At 47.1% G+C, this 20612-nt stretch overlaps 4 protein-coding genes across 7 annotated transcripts; 3 read left to right on the top strand and 1 right to left on the bottom strand.

Moving 5' to 3' along the window:
- The first annotated feature begins 102 nt into the window (after positions 1–102).
- On the top strand, positions 103–10393 carry hcls1 (hematopoietic cell-specific Lyn substrate 1). Its single transcript, XM_056578235.1, has 17 exons — positions 103–1737; positions 2386–2469; positions 2701–2774; positions 3245–3374; positions 3994–4104; positions 4184–4238; positions 4706–4816; positions 4946–5056; positions 5137–5192; positions 5520–5589; positions 5910–6064; positions 6179–6280; positions 6384–6476; positions 6570–6674; positions 7060–7288; positions 8461–8529; positions 8788–10393. The coding sequence occupies exons 2-17, from the start codon at positions 2386–2388 to the stop codon at positions 8922–8924; spliced, it is 1692 nt and encodes a 563-aa protein (XP_056434210.1). The 5' UTR covers positions 103–1737; the 3' UTR covers positions 8925–10393.
- llph (LLP homolog, long-term synaptic facilitation factor) lies at positions 9622–11312 on the bottom strand. The gene is made up of 3 exons (XM_056578242.1): positions 11203–11312; positions 10672–10896; positions 9622–10155 (listed from the first exon to the last, which is right to left on the bottom strand). Exons 2-3 carry the CDS (start codon positions 10880–10882, stop codon positions 9992–9994), a joined length of 375 nt encoding a protein of 124 aa, XP_056434217.1. The 5' UTR covers positions 10883–10896; positions 11203–11312; the 3' UTR covers positions 9622–9991.
- A 19-nt stretch (positions 11313–11331) lies between these two features.
- pex26 (peroxisomal biogenesis factor 26) lies at positions 11332–13739 on the top strand. 3 transcript variants are annotated; one of them, XM_056578240.1, is made up of 6 exons: positions 11370–11433; positions 11602–11839; positions 12072–12224; positions 12326–12651; positions 13046–13186; positions 13403–13738. In XM_056578240.1, the coding sequence occupies exons 2-6, from the start codon at positions 11715–11717 to the stop codon at positions 13492–13494; spliced, it is 837 nt and encodes a 278-aa protein (XP_056434215.1). In that variant the 5' UTR covers positions 11370–11433; positions 11602–11714; the 3' UTR covers positions 13495–13738. The 3 variants fall into 3 exon arrangements, with proteins under 3 accessions (XP_056434213.1, XP_056434214.1, XP_056434215.1); XM_056578238.1 differs by having other exon boundaries at positions 11332–11839; positions 13403–13739; XM_056578239.1 differs by having other exon boundaries at positions 11336–11839; positions 12084–12224; positions 13403–13737.
- A 47-nt stretch (positions 13740–13786) lies between these two features.
- LOC130372289 (ubl carboxyl-terminal hydrolase 18-like) lies at positions 13787–19623 on the top strand. Of its 2 annotated transcripts, none has more exons than XM_056578237.1 (10): positions 13787–14071; positions 14385–14583; positions 14706–14848; positions 14995–15074; positions 15512–15652; positions 15967–16062; positions 16405–16572; positions 16766–16900; positions 17666–17709; positions 17809–19623. In XM_056578237.1, the coding sequence occupies exons 1-10, from the start codon at positions 14002–14004 to the stop codon at positions 18260–18262; spliced, it is 1530 nt and encodes a 509-aa protein (XP_056434212.1). In that variant the 5' UTR covers positions 13787–14001; the 3' UTR covers positions 18263–19623. The 2 variants fall into 2 exon arrangements, with proteins under 2 accessions (XP_056434212.1, XP_056434211.1); XM_056578236.1 differs by having other exon boundaries at positions 17806–19623.
- Positions 19624–20612: the final 989 nt, after the last annotated feature.

The raw sequence follows: 20612 nt of genomic DNA, 5'->3' as shown, positions 1-20612 counted from the left end.
AGAGAGTGGGAGAGGGATGGGGGAGAGCGGGTGGGAGAGGAGGAGAGTGGAAGAGGGAGGGGGGAGAGGAGCAGAGGGGGAGAGGGATGGTGGAGAGCGAGTGGGAGAGGGGGAGAGGAGGAGAAGCGAGAGCCGGGGACCTCTCAGCCCTGTCTGTGTGACCCTGTAGAAGACACTACCCTTTCGGCTGTCACCTGTACTGACGTATTTAAAGGACTTTTTGGGCGGGGTTACGATGTAACGGTGCACTTTTGATACGCTTCAGGTAATCGTCCGTTATCTTTTAGCCAAAGTATATATAGATTTATATACAGGGTTGATTCCAGTACTAGTCATGGATATTAATACTTAACTTAAGGACAATTTTTGTAATAAATCAACACAATGAGTCTTGCAGATAGCGGTGTTGAGGTTTATATTATAAATGACGGGGATCATAAAGGGAATAAATGTTTTGTTAGCATTGCCTTTTAATTCATATTCATAGTTGAGTCCACGTGTAAGTTGGGGGTTCAGTGTTTACGAGGATGAATCTTAGATTTTAGGATGAAGAGTCGACTGACGGATGGACGGCTGTCCTATCTCCCTCCCCTCTTCCCCTCATGAGCAAAATGAAAAGAGCACGTTGCAATTTCCTTTAGGATGCATTCCAAACACTTCTTTCCTTCCTGATTAAAAGATTCCCTGACCTTGTCCTGTTTGATATCGGTGTGTTATAGATATGTACAGTTTGTATGACACTATCTTTTGGGTTTTGGCATCCATTTTAAGGTCCACCACCTTGTTCTTTGTGCGTTGGTGAACATGTTTTTGGTTTGGGATGGATGGAGAACGTCTGGTTGGGTTGAAATGGTGATAGTGTGTACACCCCCCCCCCCCCCCCCCCTTACTGTCACCTCCGTTGAATCAGACTACTTACTGCTAAAGCGTAATTTATTGCCTCTGTTGTATTTGTTTCGCTCGTTACTGTATGTTACCCATGTGTTCAGATTCATTGTTCTTGTGAAAGTTACTAAAGAAAAGACGTATCAAACGTATAATTGTCGATCTCTATTGTTCTCATGTTTCAACTTCACCAGTAAACGTTTATCCCGTTTCAATTTTACAAGGGCTGTAAAGTTTAGGAGTTATGCGAGGTGGTTTGAATGGAAAAGGTCATTTGTAATTTAAGGTGTGGGCGATAATCAATAAACGATAACAATTCCAATCGAACTGTTTGACATTTTTTTTATAACATCATGAAAATGTTGCAGTCAAACTTGCTGAATTTCCTAACGGAATAGTGGACTATCGATAAAAGCGTTGGTACATTTTGTCGAATTTGGTATAATAGATTGAACCCATCGTTTCCTCATGAAAACCTTATTCAAACATCAGTTTTCCTTAGTTCAGTATCTTCTCAGTTGGCAGACAGCCAACTTAGGTGTAAAGGTGAACTTCAGACCGGCTGCCCTCATGATTACGGGACAGAGCAGCGGGAGGTCCGTGGCGTGAACTAAGGTTATTTAAGAGATGTAAGAGAGCCAAACCAGAATATTTAATAGTTTTCATGTTAAAGCTATGCATGTAACTTTATAGATTGTCATTTATTAACCGAAAGGACGCAGAGGGGGGGTTTTCAGGCATGCTCGTGCATGTGCATGTCATATCCTTATCGGCAGGACGTCGCGGCCACGACGCTTCACTAACGCGCGGTCACGACTCTTCTGACGCACCCTCTAGAAGCGGAATCTGAAGGTAAGTTGTCTTTGTTTTACAGAATATTTGTATCTGAGTTTTGTAGATACACAATCTTTATTTTCCATATAGTAGTCATTTTCAGCGTTGACATGAACTTTAAACCTTTATTTTCATCAATGAAAGGAATGTACATTTACTAGTCAGCATTTATGACGAGGACTACTTATTGAGTTGGAATAATACTGTAAAAAAAATGTATCCTGTGAACCTATTCCTTTTGTGAAATACAATATTAGCCCACCTAAACATTGACAGCTCAGCTCAACCACCTCATTATAGCGTAATTTTATCCTTCAATGAGACTTAAGATTTTCCTCTATGTATACATATAGTATAATATATTTTATACATTACTTCAAAATGTAAGGTGTTTCCCTCATAATGAGGAAATGCTTCTCTGCTGAAAATAACAACTTCCTTCTTGTGATTTACTAATACCAGAAACTGGTTGAACATTTTTCTATTGTTATGAGCAACGGGCATATGCATGTCTACAATAGTGGGTTCATGATATTATATATAAATATGTAGATATTCAAAAGCCCCATCAGTTGTGTTTTCACCAGCTCTGGTCAAAATGTCCACAGTCTGTCGAGTGTTCGACTGCTGCTGCGTCTCAAAGCTTCGTCTGCTCTGGTTCCCCAGATGTGGAAGTCGGCCGCGGGACACAATGTCAGCGCCAAGGCGTCTGCAGAACCCGACGACTGGGAGACCGACCCCGACTTTGAGGTGAGTCTCAACAGCCTTCAGAAATAAGGACAGACGCCTGGACCTACAGACGCTTGGACCGTCCACCAGCTGACAAGTCCTCATCCAAAGGAGGACGCATATAAACGATAATATCTTTATTAATGTCTTCCCTGGTCTTTTATATTCTTCGCTGCTCACATCCCTTGGGGACAAAAACGTTCTGTCAAACAATGTTCAGATCCCCTTTTTGTTTTGGGGGGGGTGTTTCAGAACGACGTCTCGGAGCAGGAGCAGCGATGGGGGGCAAAGACCATCGAGGGGTCGGGGCACTCGGAGCACATCAGGTGAGCTATCCCCCCACCTCGAGCTCCGGCACCCTCCGAGGTGTACCTACAGCGGACCGTGTGCAGGAACCACAGAGCAGACAGCTGGAGTCGGTCGGTCCAGAGAGAGCTGCCTGCTGACACAGTTTTAACAGGAAGAGGAAGTTGGAGGGGAGCGCGTGCAGTCGACGCAGCAGAGACTCACTCCTAATATGGCTGCTAGCTCTGGGTGATGACTGTGACCCGGTCGACCAATCAGGTCGCACCAGGCCGTGCATACGTAAATAAAATATGGAGCAAAGTTTGCATCAGCCACCACCAAGCCACGAAGGAAGTGTGTCTCAAGAAGAAAACCGATCCACTTATTAAACGAGACGAGAAACTTTGTTCTGCCAATATGTTTTTAAATAGTATTTGAGGATTTGTCTGGGCGAGCCCCCACCACTCTGACATTCCCCTGACCCCCCCCTGACCCCCCCCCCCCCTCGCAGTGTGGCAAAGCTGAGGGAGGCGGTGTCCATGGAGCACCAGCGGGGGAGGGAGAAGGAGCAGGCGGCGGCCCCCCAGGCCTCCTACGGGTACGGGGGCCGCTTCGGCGTGGAGAAGGACCGCATGGACAAGGTGGGACGCCTTCATGACGGCATCGCTCTTAAGGGCTGATTATGGTCCCACGTTCACGCAACCCGAGGACCACGCAGACGCTTCGACGCAGTCGTGAACCTGTTTTTGTTCTGCGGCGGGTTTGAGTAAGCGGACCAATCACAGCCCTCGCTGCTGCGTCGCCTCGACGGAAGGTTAACATTTTTTTGGGAGGCGCACGTCAGGCCCTTGCGGTGGACGCAAGGAGGTTCCGCAAGGACGCAACGGGTCTGTAACCCCCTTGTCTTGCGTGAACGTTGGACCCTGATCAGCCCTTTACCCCTCTCCGTTACTGCTGATGTCCACCCCAAAGCTCCCTTCTGGGATTGACAAGTCAATCGTATTTAACGTTAACTAAGGATCATTTCGATAGATTCATCAGTTTACGAATTTTCCCTGAATCATTGATTGATCCACATTTCCACATCGAGGGACTACATGGACAAATGGTTCACAAGGGTTGATGAGTCAGTGATCAACTCATGACATTGCCACTATCATAAGCCCTTTTGCTGTTTACAATTATTACAAAGCTTGAACACGAGGTCACTGAACCGTAGTCATCCTCTGCCCATCATTATAAACCTGCTTCATTTCCCAGGGGGCCATGGGGCACGACTTTGTGGCGGAGGTGGAGCGCCACTCCTCTCAAACCGACGCGGCGCGAGGCTTTGGAGGAAAGTTCGGCGTCCAGAAGGACCGCATGGACAAGGTAGCGGGGGGGACGACAGTGAGGGGGACGTAGTGAGGCCGGGCTGAGGCGATGCTGACATCACTTCCTGTCTCCGCAGGCCGCCCTTGGGTTCGAGCACAAGGAGAAGGTGGAGCAGCACGCGTCTCAGAAAGGTATTCTGCTCTGGTTTGAGTTCTACTTTATTCAGACTGAAATCCATTTTTCTCGCCTTTAGCCTCGTTTCTGTGTTTACGCATTATGACGTTTGATCCGAAAAATGATTCGGTGACTCGGATAAAGAAACAGCAGGTGGGGGTTGAAGAGGAAGATTAACTCAAGGTTCACCTTAGAGAGGATCCTCTCTAAGGTGACGATCCTCTCTAAGGGAGCTGATCAGCTCCCTTAGAGAGGATCGTCACTTTAGAGAGGATCCTCTCTAAGGTGACGATCCTCTCTAAGGGAGCTGATCAGTTCCCCAACAATGGTGAGGGAGGGGTCTGGGGTGGGTGGGTGGGGGGGGGGGGGGTGCCAGAAGGAGGAAGGGGAAGATAGTAAATGTTAGAGGAGATGGTTCATTCTTCTTCAGAAGTCCTAGATCAGATGCCCTGTTCTAAGGCTCCTGTCTTGGGTCTGCTGCTAGATCACTCGAAGGGGTTTGGAGGAAAGTACGGAGTGGAGAAGGAGAAGGTGGACCGTAGCGCGCTGGGATACGACTACAAAGGAGAGACGGAGAAGCACCAGTCCCAGAGAGGTGGGGCCAAGGGTCATACCTTTTTCGGTTTTTATCTCTTACTTATGTGAGTTTATTCAATGGTTATTTGAAAATTCTGCCAACTCACCTCATGTTGAATCCTCACGTTGACCTTTCACCCCGGGCCAGACTACGCTAAGGGCTTCGGCGGGAAGTTTGGCGTCGACAAGGACAACGTGGACAAAGCGGCGATGGGCTACGACTACAAAGGAGAGACGGAGAAGCACCAGTCCCAGAAAGGTGGGTCAGAGCTCCGTTCCTCCAGGTGTAAACCAGGTATACCGCTGTGGGGCCACTGACCTACTGGTTGTTTGTTCTAGATTATTCCAAGGGCTTTGGAGGGCGGTATGGCGTGCAGACGGACCGCGTGGATAAAGTGAGTACGCTGCCCTGTTGAGACGCTCTCATGGAGAGGGGAGGGGGGGGGGGGGGGGGGGGGGGCCGTCTGGCCTCAGGGATCCTACAGGTAGGCTTCGGTTAGTTGGGTTCGAACAGAGAACCTTCGGACTGGGAATCGAACACCGTAACCACTGGACTATCCTGAGTATTACTGACTGGGTTGATTAAAAGCTGTGTTCTGTGTTCTAACCCCTCCACTAAAAGCTGTGTTCTGTGTTCTAAACCCTCCTCTAAGGCTGTGTTGTGTGCTCTAACCCCTCCAGAGTGTCACTAAAGGCTGTGTTCTGTGTTCTAACCCCCCCAGAGCGCCTCTTCCTTCACTGACATGGAGCAGCCCTCCTCTGCATACACCAAGACCCAGCCATTGGAGGCTGGTAAGTGTCACTCACCACCGTCCTGCCAATCAAACAACAGAACTGGAGGAACAGTTTAGGAAATTAAAGTTCAGAAAGTGCACGAATTTGGTTATAAAAAGCTTTTTAGGAAATACTTCCATTCACATTTCCTTCAGATGCATGTTATGGAGCAGTAGCAGGTAGGCTGCAGACATTGGGAATCGGACCCGGTACCTTTTACTGTAGCTTTAAGGAGTCACACCCTTGACACCATCCTGCTACCTATATAGATCTAGATCTAGATCTATCTATCTATCTATCTATAACCACCAACTGACTGACTGACTGTCTGCACCCAGCCAGCGCCAGCGCCGGCGCCGGCAAACTGAAGTCCCGCTTTGAGGACATGGCCAAGGCGTCCGGGGAGGACAATAAGAGGAGGGTGCAGGAGGAAAGGGAGAGGAGACGCGCCCGAGAGGAGAAGGAGCAACAGGAGACCAGGCGCAGGCAGCAGGCAACGGGACACGCAGAACCTCCTGGGACGGATTACGTTCCTTCATTTTTCTGGAGCATCTCTAGAGGATTTGGTCCACCAACCTTCTATCGTGTGACATCTTTCATCTGTTAGGTGGAGACGGACAGAGAGGAGGAGAGGGAGCGAGAGGAGGAGAGGGAGCGAGAGGAGGAGAGGGAGCAGAGGGAGCGAGAGGAGACTCAAGGCAGGCAACGGGTAACGTCGACGCAACACCTGTGAAAGAAGCCATTCCTCTTCATCCGAAGAACATCTGGAGGACCATTCAAAGGTTTTAAGTCTTCTTCGCTTTATCCTTTAGAAGGAGAGGGAGCGAGAGGAGGAGAGGATGCGAGAGGTGAAGAGGGAGCGAGAGGAGGAGAGGGAGCGAGAGGAGATCCAACGCAGAGAGCAGGTAACAGCATTTATTATTGTTTTTATTGTTCATCCTCTTGGGCCTACAAACAGAAGATTCTGGCGTATGCAAACCTGGGGTTCTTTACTTCAGGAGGAGAGCGGCCGGGAGGAGCTGGAGTGTCCCGGTTATCCTCAACCCTTCCCCGACATGGAGCCCCCGGCAGGCGGCTGGGCCACAGGAGAACAGGTTGAAGAGGTGAGGCTACTTTCAGTTCAATTCAATTCAAAGGAGCTTTATTGGCAAAATCAACCTTACCATCAGCAATGGATCACATTTTGAGACTATAGAAAAATAATGTTGATTTGGGTAGAGAAAAGTATAAAATGCTAAAGAAACTGTCAAGAAGGTATCAAGTATGACATGGTAAAAAAGGGAAACATAAGGTTTCAAGGAAGTAGAATATAAAAAAATATCATATAAAATAGCAAGCCATTAAGTACAAACAATACAAAGTTGTATTGTGTATGTTGCATACTTCTATTGTGATATTCTAAAAGTTCTACTTTTTCACCAACGTGGGCTCCATGGCAACATGAGGAAGTGGTCATCCTAACCAATCGTGTTCTCGTTCTGCTACCAGGAAGAGCCGTTGTACGACGAGCCGCCATCTTTACCCACACGCTCTGAGGACTTCCTGGATTGCGGCCCACCTCTTCCTGTGGAACAGGAAGAGCCGTTGTACGACGAGCCGCCAAATTTAACCACACGCTCGGAGGACTTCCTGGGTTATGGTCAACCTCTTCCTGTTCCGCAGGAAGAGATAGAGGAAGGAGACTATGAGGATGTGGAATCCCTGCATCCAGCTACAGGTGAGTGGTTCAATCAACACTAAGGCGTGGCCCAATCAACACATAGACATGGCCCAATCAACACTAAGGCATGGCCTAATCAACACTAAGGCTTGGCCCAATCAACACTAAGGCATGGCCCAATCAACACTAAGGCTTGGCCCAATCAACACTAAGGCGTGGACCAATCAACACTAAGGCATGGCCCAATCAACACTAAGGCATGGCCCAATCAACACTAAGGCGTGGCCCAATCAACACTAAGGCTTGGCCCAATCAACACTAAGGCATGGCCCAATCAACACTGAGGCGTGGCCCATTTCCACCGGTGGGTATGCTTTGGCCCAGCACGCCTCAGCCCAAGAGTGAAGGTGCGGTATAGTCCAGCTCAGTTACGGCTCGCGTTTCCATCGCCGACAGCGCACCGATTTTCATCGGAGTTTAAACCGGATGGCGATAGCAGCGACAGCTACATAAGCATCGTGACCTCCTAGCTGCCCGACACAGTGTGGCCAGCTAATAAATCCAAGGAAAAAGAAGAAAACCACAAAATGAACAAAGAGCAACAATGTAGGACGTCAAAGAAGGACATCAGACTATTGCGCGACATTTTCTTCAATAAACTAAGCTTTCGCTGTTGTCCAGAAGTACCTTGAGGGTACTGTGTTCATTTGTTATTATCTCCCTGTGTTCATTTGTTATTATCTCTCCAATCAACGGACGGCGTCTGTAGCTCGAACTTGTTGCCACCCTTTCAGACGTCTCAACAGTACCCCAACGGAGGAGTACTGCGATATGAGTACGGCTTATCTCGGCTCAGTCCGTAACACGCGAACCGTGCCGCACCTTTGCATACTGAACCGACCCTCACCCGCCGGTGGAAACGTGCCATTAGGCGTGGGCCCAATGGAATTTCAATGTGCAGATGCAGAAAATTGCAGAAAAGTATTTAAACCACTTCACCCTCACATCAATAATGTAGCAGAAGTTGATTGAGCTAAACGATGTGTGGGTGGAAGCAGAATGGGGCCCCTGGCTGGGACTGGGACCCCTGGCCAGAACATGGCCCCTGGCTTATACTGGGGTCCCTGGCCATGGCATGGACCCTTGCTCGGACCCGGGCCCCTGGCCAGAGCATGGCCCCTGGCTAGGACGTAGCGAGCAGACACTAAACCTACTGTGGCGTCTCCCAGATTCAGACAAGGGACACGAAGACCTGACGTGCGGCCAGACAGCGAGGGCTCTGTACAGCTACGAGGGAGGTACGTAGAGGCCTCCTCCTCCTCACGGGGCCATTGGAGAGGAGCGCGAGGTTCTGGGTCGTTGTTATGTTGTTTGGACTGTAGGGTACATTGGGGATCAAACCCAGATTCTTTCAGCTGACGATAAGACAACATTTTATACACCTACACTAGCGCAACTAGGGTAGGTGTATAAAATGTTGCCATAATTAATGGATCATTTCAAGGCAGCCATGTTCTGTAACAATATGATATAACATGCAACATGAATCATTCCAGACGCTGAAGACGAGATCGCTTTCGAGGAGGATGACATCATCACCCACATCGAGATGGTGGACGAGGGCTGGTGGCGGGGGCAGAGGGGGGGCCGCAGCGGACTGTTCCCCGCCGCCTACGTCCAGCTGGTCCCATGAGGGCGGGGCTAGACGCCACTCACCATTCTTTTAAATTTGAAGTTATTCTCAGGAAATCGAAAGGATCAGTTATGGTTCCACGTCAACGCAATGAACATGCAGACACTTCGACGCAGCCGTGAACCGATTTTCTTTCTGCGTCCGTTTTTTTTTTTTTACAATTACAGCTCTTGCTACGTCGCCTCAACTCAAGATTAAAAAATTTTGGGAGGCACACGTCAGGCCCTTGCGGTGGACATAGGGAGTCCGCCCTAGGTTGAATGGGTCCATAAACCCCCTTGCGTTGCGTCGACGTGGAACAATAACAGCCTTAAGCCTGCGCTGTTGCTTTTTCCCATGGCTTTCATTCAGACTAGTCTTTGAGGGAAGCTCGTTGAGCTTCTTTTTCAATGGAGCTTGAGAAATTGAGTAGCATCTTTACTTTTAGCCTAGCAGTTAGGGGACACGTTTTATTATATGCAATTCAAATTATTTTTTAACTTAAGTGACAGTATTGAAAAAGTGACTTCCTGGAGGCGGGAGAAGACCACTCCAATAATACTGAGTAGAGCTTGTGTGCTCGGTATTTGAGTAATACTGTGTTTAGGGAAGGGAGTAGTAATTAAATAAAATCTCAATGGAAATAAATATTTATTAATTAGGAATACGGTGCAACACTTTTGTTAAATCCCAGCCAAACTAATAAAAACTTTGACAATTTGTATACAAATGATTTTTTATTCCCATTTATGTATCGCCGTCAGCCCAGTGACTGAATGTGGGGGAAACAAAGCTGTAAAACAGCATATTAAAAAAAGGTACAGGGTCCATTTTACTGAATACCCATAAAGAATATAGAGGGGCTTACAGTCGCCCACCTGGGAACATCTGTTTAGTCTGACATGTTCTGGTGATCACAAGGTCCTTGAACATTTCTGAAGAAGACAACATGAACAGAAACGTGTTCTCTGCTTTGAATAGGATGATCATCCACATGTCCATCCGTGTTCATACACCCAGGCACATCATTCCAGGACTGTAATCCCAGCATGTGGAGGCAGAGCCAATGTCCTTCGGGTCTATCCCGATCACCACGCCATGCCTTTCTTGTTCTTGAACTTCCCGCCCTTCTTGGCGTGCCGCTTGCCCTTGAGCTTCTTGGCCTGCCGCTGGTTCATCCAGGTGGGGTACTGGCCGTTCTCGTCCAGGTGGGTCTTCTTGCAGCGCTTCCCGTCCAAGTCCATCTTCCCATCTAGAAGAACATGCACAGAGAATCCCTTTAGATTGTGATCCCTAAGCAAGGATACATCCAGGATACACAGGAAAACAAACAGACCTCATGAAACCATAACAGCCCCGGTAAATTACTGGGATAACCTTTCAGGCACCGCTAGTGATTTTCACTATTCCCAAATGCAGCTACGTTCTGGGAGACATCGTGCTTTTGCCTTTTCACACAGCAATGAAGGAATAGATGAGCTAAGGAGTCAGTCCAGCTGATGGTAGTAATACAATACTTAATGATGCCAGCCGCCGTGGCATGCCATTCAAGCATGGGGAGATGCTTAAATGCAAACACTTGTGTGAATCCCCGATTTTCTTCAAAAACAGATTAGATGCGAAAGTCAGTCTCATTGTAGAAATCACAGCACAGTAATAACAAGGGAGACTGGTAGAGAGTACCCCGTCATAGGGGTGTATATTGAACTGGGCTGTCAACATGATCTGGATCTCTCTTTCTCACACACACACACACACACTGACTCACCGTCAACCTCTCCGTCCACTTTCTTCTCCGTGAGTTTGGCGGCTGGCACCAAGGTGGCGATCTCCTGGATGCCGTCCATCACGTCGTCAATCGCGACCTTCCCGTCCGTCGCCAGGGCCTTCTTTAACCGGGCCAGCTCTTTCGGCTCGTTCTTCTTCCTTTTCTCCGCCCGCATCTTCCTCTTCCATTTGCTCCTCAGGCTCTTCGCCATCTTCCTTAACTCGTCTGCAACAACATGAGGGAAAACGTGTGGTCAGGAGACACGTGTGGGCCAACGTTACATAACTTTAAAAACCTTCACATTTATGTCAAATGTGGTTTCACTGATCCATGATCGGTTTATTATCAACCTACTTTAATATTTATGCATATGTCGATCAGACACCAGAATAGCTCGTTAGCCATCACAGGCTAACCTGTAGCTGCGGTTTATTCCGTTTATCTCGAGCCGTTACACATTTAACACACAGTTAAATAAAGACATAGTCACAAAAATACCCAAACCAGCCATAACAATCAGCTCTAACTCACCAAAAACAAAATTAGAACGCCAAGAACACCGCAGGACCAACTTCACACGTTACACGTGTTTACCACAGGAACGACTGATGACGCACGTTCCAATAAGGATGGCGCTGATTGGCTGTCCCCGTGGTTCCAGCCTGTTACTCGGTCGCAGCTGATTGGCTACGACCGACTGGCAACCCGGAAGACGGAAGGATTGTAAACATAAAGAAGTTGAGAACATATGGAGGTCTGAGGGTAATGTTTTTATTTTTAATTGTATACGTGAACATCCAAATAAGGGAATAATGACCCCTGGGAAGTAAATCATTATTATTAAAGAGTTAAGTAAGAAGAAAATGGCAGAAGAAGCCATGAGAAGCGACGCTTTAACTTCACCGGCTGAACAGAGAAGCTGTTCACCAGGTGGGTCTCAGGTCCCCCCCCGCTGGGTCCAGAGCCCCTCGCTCGGTCCAGGTGGGACTGAGGTCCCCCGGCGCTGGGTCCAGAGCCCCCCGCTGGGTTCAGGTGGGACTCAGATGGGAATGGAGCTGCTGGACGCGGCTGCAGAGCAGTTCATCGTCCACCGGGACTTCCAGACTTCGTTTGGTTTATGTGAGAAAGGCCTGGCTCTTCTGGAGGACAACGAACAGGAACACAGCAGGTAGGACAAGCAGTCCGTCACCATGGAGACAGGGGAGGGTCTCGTCTTCCACCTTCCATTGGGGGCAGGATAGTCTGGGGTGTTTGACTAACTTAGATATCGGATTCAATCTCCAGCGTCCTTAGGTGACCTGTAGGCATCTGAGCAAGATGCCATCATAACCATACCGTCTCCTTAATGGCATGCAGTTTGACCTCTAAGTCCCGTTGTACTAAAGCATGTTCTAATCGAGGCGTCCCCGCAGGGGGGCGGAGGTGAAGGAGGGTCTGTGTATCCTGGGGGTCCAGGCCCTGGCAGAGCTCGACCAGTGGCCCGCGGCCCTCCCTTGGGTCCTCCGCCAGTACGAGCGACCGGAGGAGATCCCGGCCCAGATCATGCAGATGTGGTAGGAGATCTCTGCAGTGGTTTCGGTTTTTGTACGACCTTAAAGTTGTCGTGTTTTCTTTGTTTTTCACTGTGTTCGATTCCTCCCCGTCTGCCGGACAGCATCCTCCTCTACTCTAAAGTGGGCCAGGAGGCGGCGGTGCAGGAGGCCGCCGGCGCCTGGCTGCTCTGCCCCGCGGGCGCCGGGCCGGGCCCCTACAGGACGGTGGCGGAGCTGTACCTCCTGTGCGTGCTGCTGCCCCTCGGGCGCACGGACGACGCGCGGCGGCTGGTCCTGGGCGAGGTGGGCGGCCGGGCGTTCAGCGAGGACCAGAGGCAGCTGGCCCTGGAGGTGGTGACGGAGAAGGAAGCCCAGGGCCAGGAGACGCCGGATGGCTCCCGTCGCAGCCCGAGCCAGGGTGTCCCTGTGCCCGCCTCGCCCCCTGGAGGTTAGGAAAATGACTTCTGTCTCATCCCACGCTTCGCATGAGTGAAGGATTTAAATTGTCACTGCTTTATAAGTATCCACAAACTTCAGTTCTTCTGTTTTAAAAATACAAAAAGAGAAAAATAAAAAGTTGAAATCCTTTAACATTAATCGCACTTCAGAGTTTAGTTTGTTTCTTCCTGCTGAAAGGTTCTGGGTTCGATCCCCAGCGACCACACCCTTTAATCCGATATCAACCCTAATCAAGTTGCACTAACCCATACCTGCTCCTTAGAGGATTTGGCCAGATATGTTATGGACACAGGTTAATTGTTGATGTTGTCAAGATTTAAATCAGCCATGATTTTAGTATCTTAGTCAGAGAGTACCTTTTCTGGGTGTGTTGCGGCGTACAGGAGCCCTGATGGACAAACTACGAGCGATGCTGCGACTCTTGTGCAGAAGCCTGTCTCTGAGCAGGGCTGGGTGGGTTCCTCTGCGCAGACTGTTCATGGCTCTGGTCATCGTCTACATCCTGGTGGTGAGGATGAACCCAGGTCAGTTCCCTCCCTCCCTCCTCTCCCTCACTCCTATCATTCAAAACATCTCTCAAAACACACCTTTAAGATTAATTTCTCTGTTATTCTGACACTTTGTAATTCAGTTGGTTGCATTCTGCCGTCTCACCCCTAGATGCTGCAACATTTTATGCACTAGCCTTTCAATACAAATATAATGAGTCGTTTTCCCCCTTATGTTTTCCTTCTCTACAGCACTTCCTTCTTCCTACCTCTGGATCTCCAAACTCATCCAGCTGTTGAAACAGATGTGGAGCGTGATGTTTAAACAGCAGTATTCCGCCTAACTCCGATGAGAGGACTCTGTAGAGCAGAAAACTGTCTTTGATTCTCTGTTCTGTTAAACATGTGTGAGTGAGGTGCTGGTTGCCCTCCAGAGAAAGACGATGAGAAGAACAAACTATATTTCTATATACTTTTTTTAATTTGGTGGAAGTCTTTTAGGTTCAGAGTAAGGTCTTGTCTGTCTGTGAAATGAGAGAAAGAAATGTCTCTTGTGTTTTTTAATAAAGTAATATTTCATATGTGTGTTCAAACGTTTGTGGTCCTACAACTTACCTGGTCAAACTGATCCTGTGGTGTGACACCAGTTCACCTGGGGGGAGACACCAGTTCACCCTGTGAGACACCAGTTCACCTGGTGGTTGTTAACCGGTAATACATGAGCGAATACATTTCGTTTCTCCGGTGACGCTGAAAACGAAACTGAACCGTTGAGCCTCATTTTTCGGTCTCGTCACCCTGAGGGTTGTCAGCTGTTCTCGTAAACATTCGACCCGAGGAGCTGATAAGAGATGTCTAGAGGAAGTTTTCCCTGCGACGGCTTCATGGGGCCATATTTTTCGAGGAATTACTTTTCAACAGGTAGGCGTATGATTAAATAGATCAGAATCTGTCAGTTCACTCCTGCGATTATTTATAGTTTTAGCTTTGATCAAATAACGAAGTATGACATTTTACCTTGCCTACTTTAAAAGTTGGATTGAATTTGCCAGAAGAAACAAACAATAATATACAAACAGATATGTTGGTTATCTTTCTTCTGACAAATGTACGCAATATATGTAAATCGCTTTGGATAAAAGCGTCTGCTAAACGCCCTAAAGGTAAATTAATTGCAGCCCCATTTAATACTCTGCGTGGGACTCGAACTCAGTGTCAGAACCTCGTTACTCAGGCTGGGGAGGTCAGGAGAACTACAGGGTGTCCCCAGACCGTCGCTCCTCAGGCTCGAGAGGTCCGGAGAACTACTTGATGTCCCCAGAACGTCGTTCCTCATGGTGGAGAGGTCTGGAGAACTATGGGCTGACCTGCTGCGTCAACGCTCTGCTCCAGTCCTTCATCGCCACGCCGGAGCTAAAGTTCCTGCTCGACAGGTAAGACCACCGGATTGAACACGCGTCACGATCCGGATGAGACGCGTGCATATTCCATCTTCTAACTCGGCCGTAAGTCTTCATATGATTCAGAAAATGACTGGAATGTCCCATACTCCAAGGTGGGATTCGTCGTCTGTGCGTGAGGATGCCCTGGATAACGTGCCAGTCCATCTGAAGGGGGTCCTGGGGGCCATCAGAGACCCATCCTGCCGGGCCCCCCACAAGGACTTCCTCCGATGTCTGGACCGACAACACATCCAATGTGAGGGCCCCCCACACACTATAGAGTATAGTAGAGATATGAAACGTACGTTGAGGATGATGGAGGTGATGAGATAGATGGTGATGAGGAAGAGGGTGGTGGTGTTGATGATGACGATGCTGCGTCCGTTTTTTCTGGTGCTGCAGTGAACGTACAGCATGATGCAGACGAGGTCTTCCTGGCGGTCCTGAACTTCATCCAGCAGCAGATGGATGACAAAGCCTTGGTTGGTGTTTCATTATTCATACAGATCACATCTGTAGAGATCCTTACTTAAATCATACTGCACACACCAATAAAGATTCTGAAGATGATATCCATGAGCAAGAATCCAGAATCTCACAGATCATGATGGTGTGATAACTAATATATTTTAACAGTTTACAATCATCACTCGAATTACCCACAGTTTAGCTACACTGTTATACTATACTGGTCTTTTCTATCATATGCTGTTCTATGTCTAAATTACAGTAGTACGCCCCCCTGACCTGCAGGCCCACCTCACCTGTCCGCCCCACCTCACCTGTCCGCCCCACCCTCACCTGTACGCCCCCCCCTCACCTGTCCGCCCCACCTCACCTGTCCGCCCCCCCCTCACCTGTACGCCCCCCCCTCACCTGTCCACCCCCCCCCTCACCTGTACGCCCCCCTGAACTGCAGGCCCTGGAGATCCAGAGTCTGTACCGGCTGTCTGTGGAGCTCCACCACCAGTGTGTGGAGTGCTCCTCCAACCAGTTCCTGCCCGGCTCCAGCTACCTGCTCAGTCTGCCGCTGCACATAAGACATCAGAACAACACTCTGGTGAGTCCCAGACACAGATCGATACCACCGTCTCTCTACCTATTTGTCCATCTATATCCATCCATATATCTACATCCATGTGTCTACATCCATCAACATATCTATTTCCATATACAGTATCTACATCCATATATCTACATTTATCCATATGTAGATATATGGATATGTAGTGCAGGACCTAGAAGTAGATACACGTCCATGTATCTACTTCTTTCCATCAGGCTACACATAACGACACATGATTATTAGCATGCCCCGTACTTCTTCTGAATCCCTACACCAATCAGCTGAAATGTTGTTTCCGTGGGTTTCAGAAAGACTGCCTGGCGTCCTTCTTTGAGCTACAGGAGTTGAGTGGCATCGACAACTGCTTCTGCGACCAGTGCAAAACCCGGACCCCCTTTAAACACGTTAGTGGTCTCTGTGCCCATTGCAAAACCCGGACCCCCTTAAACACGTTAGTGGTCTCTGTGCCCATTGCAAAACCTGGACCCCTTTTAAACACGTTAGTGGTCTCTGTGCCCTGGACCCGGTCTAAACAGGTTAATGTTCTCTGTGCCAAGAACCCGGTCTAAACCGGTTAGTGGTCTCTCTGCCCAGTGCAGAACCGGTCTGGACAGGTTAGTGGTCTCTGTGCCCAGTGCAGAACCTAGTCTAAGTAGGTCAATTGAGTCGCAGACTCGTAGACCCTTCTGTCGTGTCATGGAGAACCGTTCCAGCCTAAAGACCCTTCTTTCTGTTCCGTTCCACAGGGACACAGGATCCTCTCCCTGCCCACCATTTTGTGCGTGCAGCTGCAGAGGTTTCGTTACTCTGACTCCGGCTGGTTGCAGAAACTTGACTGCTCTGTGGAATTCCAAGAGTCTTTGGATTTCCAGGACATTTGCAGCCAAGATGTGTTTTCAAAGGACTTCCAAAAGGTGTGCTTTTTTATTAAAATATATGGGGTTTACAATATTGAAGGTGAGGTGTGATGTTGATTAGCCATTACTCTTTGTCTTTTGAAATCCACCCCATAATTGATAGATAATATCAGGTCTGTTTCCATCCATCCTTAATTTATTTCAATGATATGTGTCCATTCTCATTCCCAGCATGGGCTTTGTTTTTCAGAATGAGAGCACAAAGTACAGCTTGTTCGCGGTGATCGTCCACTCCGGGTCTGCGATGTTCGGACACTACACCGCCTTCGTCCGGTCGACAACAGGCTCTAGCTGGTTCTACGCAGACGACAACCATGTTGGACCCGTGAGTCATTATTCTGCAGCTCTGTTTGTTGGTTCCAGTGGCAAAAGAGAAACCCAAGATCTCCCACTGATCTTCAGTGAATGTGAAATGGCGTTCAGATATGTACCTTAAGAAACAGGATATCCAAGTGAAACAGGATATTAGCGTTGGACAAAAAGAAGAATGGAAAAAGAAGGAATGGAAATTGATGTGTCAACAGACTAGTGTGGTTACCACAATGCACGTCTCTTTCCAAACACCTTCCTGCCCATCTCCACTGTGTTAGAAGGTCCACAAATATTATTAAACAATATCACACGAGAGGAAGTGCTGTTGCACAGAATCTCAGCACGGCTGTGATTCGGTCGGAGGTACGAGGCCGCAGGCCGAGTGCCAAAGATAATCAAAGCCGTGCTGATATTCAGTACAACAGCACGACCTCAAGTTCGATATTGCTTTTATACATATTATTAGTTAACAGTAATAAGCAACAACAGATTATGATTTTTTGGTGTATAAAACAAATAGATCCGCAAGTGCCACGGACTGAACTGTTGCCAAGCAACACATAAACACACTAGCTTCACATAACATTAACGGTTCAGAACACCTGTAAAGCGAAGTGATACATGTATAGTTAAAGGTCCCAGTGCTGTTATACTCTATATCAGCACTCATGGAATGCCTCTTGTCCATCAAATTACTTGGTCTGAACTAACTGTTGTATAAGAACCAATAAGGGGTTTTATTGCTGTATTTGATGGTTTCCTGCCCCTGAACCTCCAGGTTTCCTGGGAGGCTGTGAAGGAGACGTACGGCGGTCACAGCAGGTATGCTTCTCAACGCGCTGTTATGATTTAATATGTGAACATATTAATATTAATAACAATGATAACATGATGAGACCAACGCTGTGATGCTCCCAGCAGGACAGCCTACATGCTGCTGTACCGGAGAGAGCCCACCCAGACCCAGGGAGGGGGAGAGGGGGAGGAACAAGAAGGAGAGAGACAAGACGGAGAGAGACAAGAAGGGGAGAGACAAGAAGGGGAGAGACAAGAAGGGGAGGTACAAGAAGGGGAGGAACTAGATGGAGAAAAACAAGAAGGGGAACCAGAAAGGGAGAAACCAGAAGGAGAGAGACGGGAAGGGGAGAAACCAGAAGAGGATAAACTAGAAGGAGAGAAACAAGAAGGGGAGAAACAAGAAGGAGATGAAGTAGAAAGGGTGACATTTGAATCGAAGAAACTAGAAGGGGTGAAACAAGGAGGAGAGAAACTAGAAAGGGAGACACAAGAAGGGGAGATACTAGAAGGGGAGAAACAAGTAGGGGAGAAACCAGATGGAGAGAAACAAGATGGAGTGCCCCAGTTATCAGGCTGAAGGGGCGATTATTTGTTTATCAACACGGCGGATGCGCGTGCAGAAAGATGGCAAAAATAATATTGGTTTGACCGGTTGCCATGGTTATCTCTGTGTGGTTAATTTGCAGTGCTGGTGTTAATCAGCGATTTTTTCAGCTTACGGTTAAATTAAACTGTAATCAGAAAATGGGGTTATATGCTATAGACCCTATAGTATCTGTGGTATAAAGGCTGGGACAAATTATAAATATGAATTATAAATGTGTACACTTTATGTTGAAAGTATAGACCGTCGCAATTCCCATTAAAACGAATGGCATGGTTATTAATCAGTCTTATTAAAAGGGTTTGTGCAACCAACCGCACAACAAGACATGATTGCGGCTCTTGTCGCTCTCGTCTCTTTCTGCCAATGCGCGTAGAACGGGGAGTGACGTAGAGTGATAATCCCCCTATTAAAAAGAACAAAGTCCCTGTGCACAGTATTTTGATCCTAAGGTGCTGGTGATGTGCAGTCAACAATATTATATCAAGTCAAAGAAGTGTAAAATCACCGTACACTGGTATAAGCTGATAAGCAGATTTATTTTGTGAACGACGCGTTTCGCTGTTGCTTCATCAGGTTCACTCTTCAAATTCATGACACGACAGGTGATTTGATGATTTACAGGGTCACATGACCTCACCAATTAGTGCGAGACACCACCAAATCAACACTCCAAGCTCACATACAATACAGTCCAAGGGGCACACATCACAAATAAAAATGTTCACATATTATGCATCCAAGGTTCACGTATCAATAACAATGTTCAAATTAAAGCATATACGTTTAAGCTTTCACAAGGATAGGCAACACTTAAATATCAGGCTCACATATCATAAATAACAATGTGCAAATGTTGATGCTCAAACACCAGAAGATTTAAACTTTCACAAAAATGTAACTAAAATCCTGTAATTCATTGAGGCCATTGGGTTCCACTGTGTTTATTTGTGTTCATTTATAATAATAATGATACATTTTATTTATAATGCACTTTATATTCAAGAATCTCAAAGTGCTTCAGAGAAAAAAAGAACTATTAAAAGGGGGAACCTCAAAGAAAGTTTAGCTAAATGCTCTTTATCCAGTAGGACTCTCTCCTTAAAAGGTGTTTAATCAAGTTATGGTATCAGCCTGATATTTTTTTTTATATATATATATATATATATATAATTATCAGGCTGATACCATCCGAGAGCATTCAGAATGTACTGTAACACCACCTAACATGTTGGGGTCACATTTATCCATTATTTTACATAATTTAGAATGTATATAGATATATATAGATTATATAGATTTATACAACGGGGGGCCTGAATCCAGCGATCTGATTGGTTCCTAACTGTTGTATAACGGAGGCTTATACCTAACTGCTATGACGCCAATGTTCTTGTGAAAGTATACCCTCCGCGCCTTGAAGTGGAAAGTGTCAAAGAATACAACCCGTATTTTTTTACTAGTGTGTGTGTGTGTGGAAGTCATTTGCCACAATTTTAACAGTTGTATAAAGCAAATAGCACAGCCACTGAAGTCTAATATCGGCGAGTGAACTGCTCCATAGGAATAAATTGCCGGCGAACCGCTCTATATCCGGGAGCCTTCTCTCGGAGGGACGCTAAGTGTGTGCTAGCGACGCGTCGATGCATAGCGGCAGCCAGGGAGGGACTACTTATTGGTATCTTTAATAAAACGGCTACTTTGACTTTCTGGTTCTTTTTAAATGTATTGTGTCTAGACTTCGTTTCGCCCATAACAGTAACAGTTTGTATAAAGCAAATAGCTCACTTCGCCAGGGCATGTGCTCCTTATACCACTGTGAAGGGGGTCGCCAGGCCTTCCGCTGCGCGTCGGGCCGGACAACGCCCCTTAACAGTGGTATAATGAGCACATACCACAGCCTGGCGTGATCTATTGCTTAAATATATAGATTATTATTATTCATCTCATGTTTCTGGCCAATGTCTTTGTTTTGGGTTTTTAAAAAAAAAAAGAAATACTATACAGTATGTGTAATGTATACAGTATATATCTGGGTTTTTTCTGGCAATACTTGGTTTTGGTTTTTATTGTATTTGTATAATTTCGAGATGCCTGTGTATTTAAATACGCTGGTGATATATTTCTTGTTTTTTACAGAATTTTATTTTCAATACAAAAACGCGTTTGGATTCTGCCACACTCCGATGAGAGGACTCTGAACAGCAGAAAGCTGTGTTTGATTTTCTGTCTTGTAACATGTGTGTGAGGTGCTGGTTTGCCCTCCAGAGAAAGACGATGAGAAGAACAAACTATATGTCTATATTCTTACTACTATAATAGT

This window comes from Gadus chalcogrammus, chromosome 19, assembly GCF_026213295.1.
Source record: "Gadus chalcogrammus isolate NIFS_2021 chromosome 19, NIFS_Gcha_1.0, whole genome shotgun sequence".
NCBI classification, from domain to species: domain Eukaryota; kingdom Metazoa; phylum Chordata; class Actinopteri; order Gadiformes; family Gadidae; genus Gadus; species Gadus chalcogrammus.
This window is presented reverse-complemented; position numbering and strand designations above follow the sequence as displayed.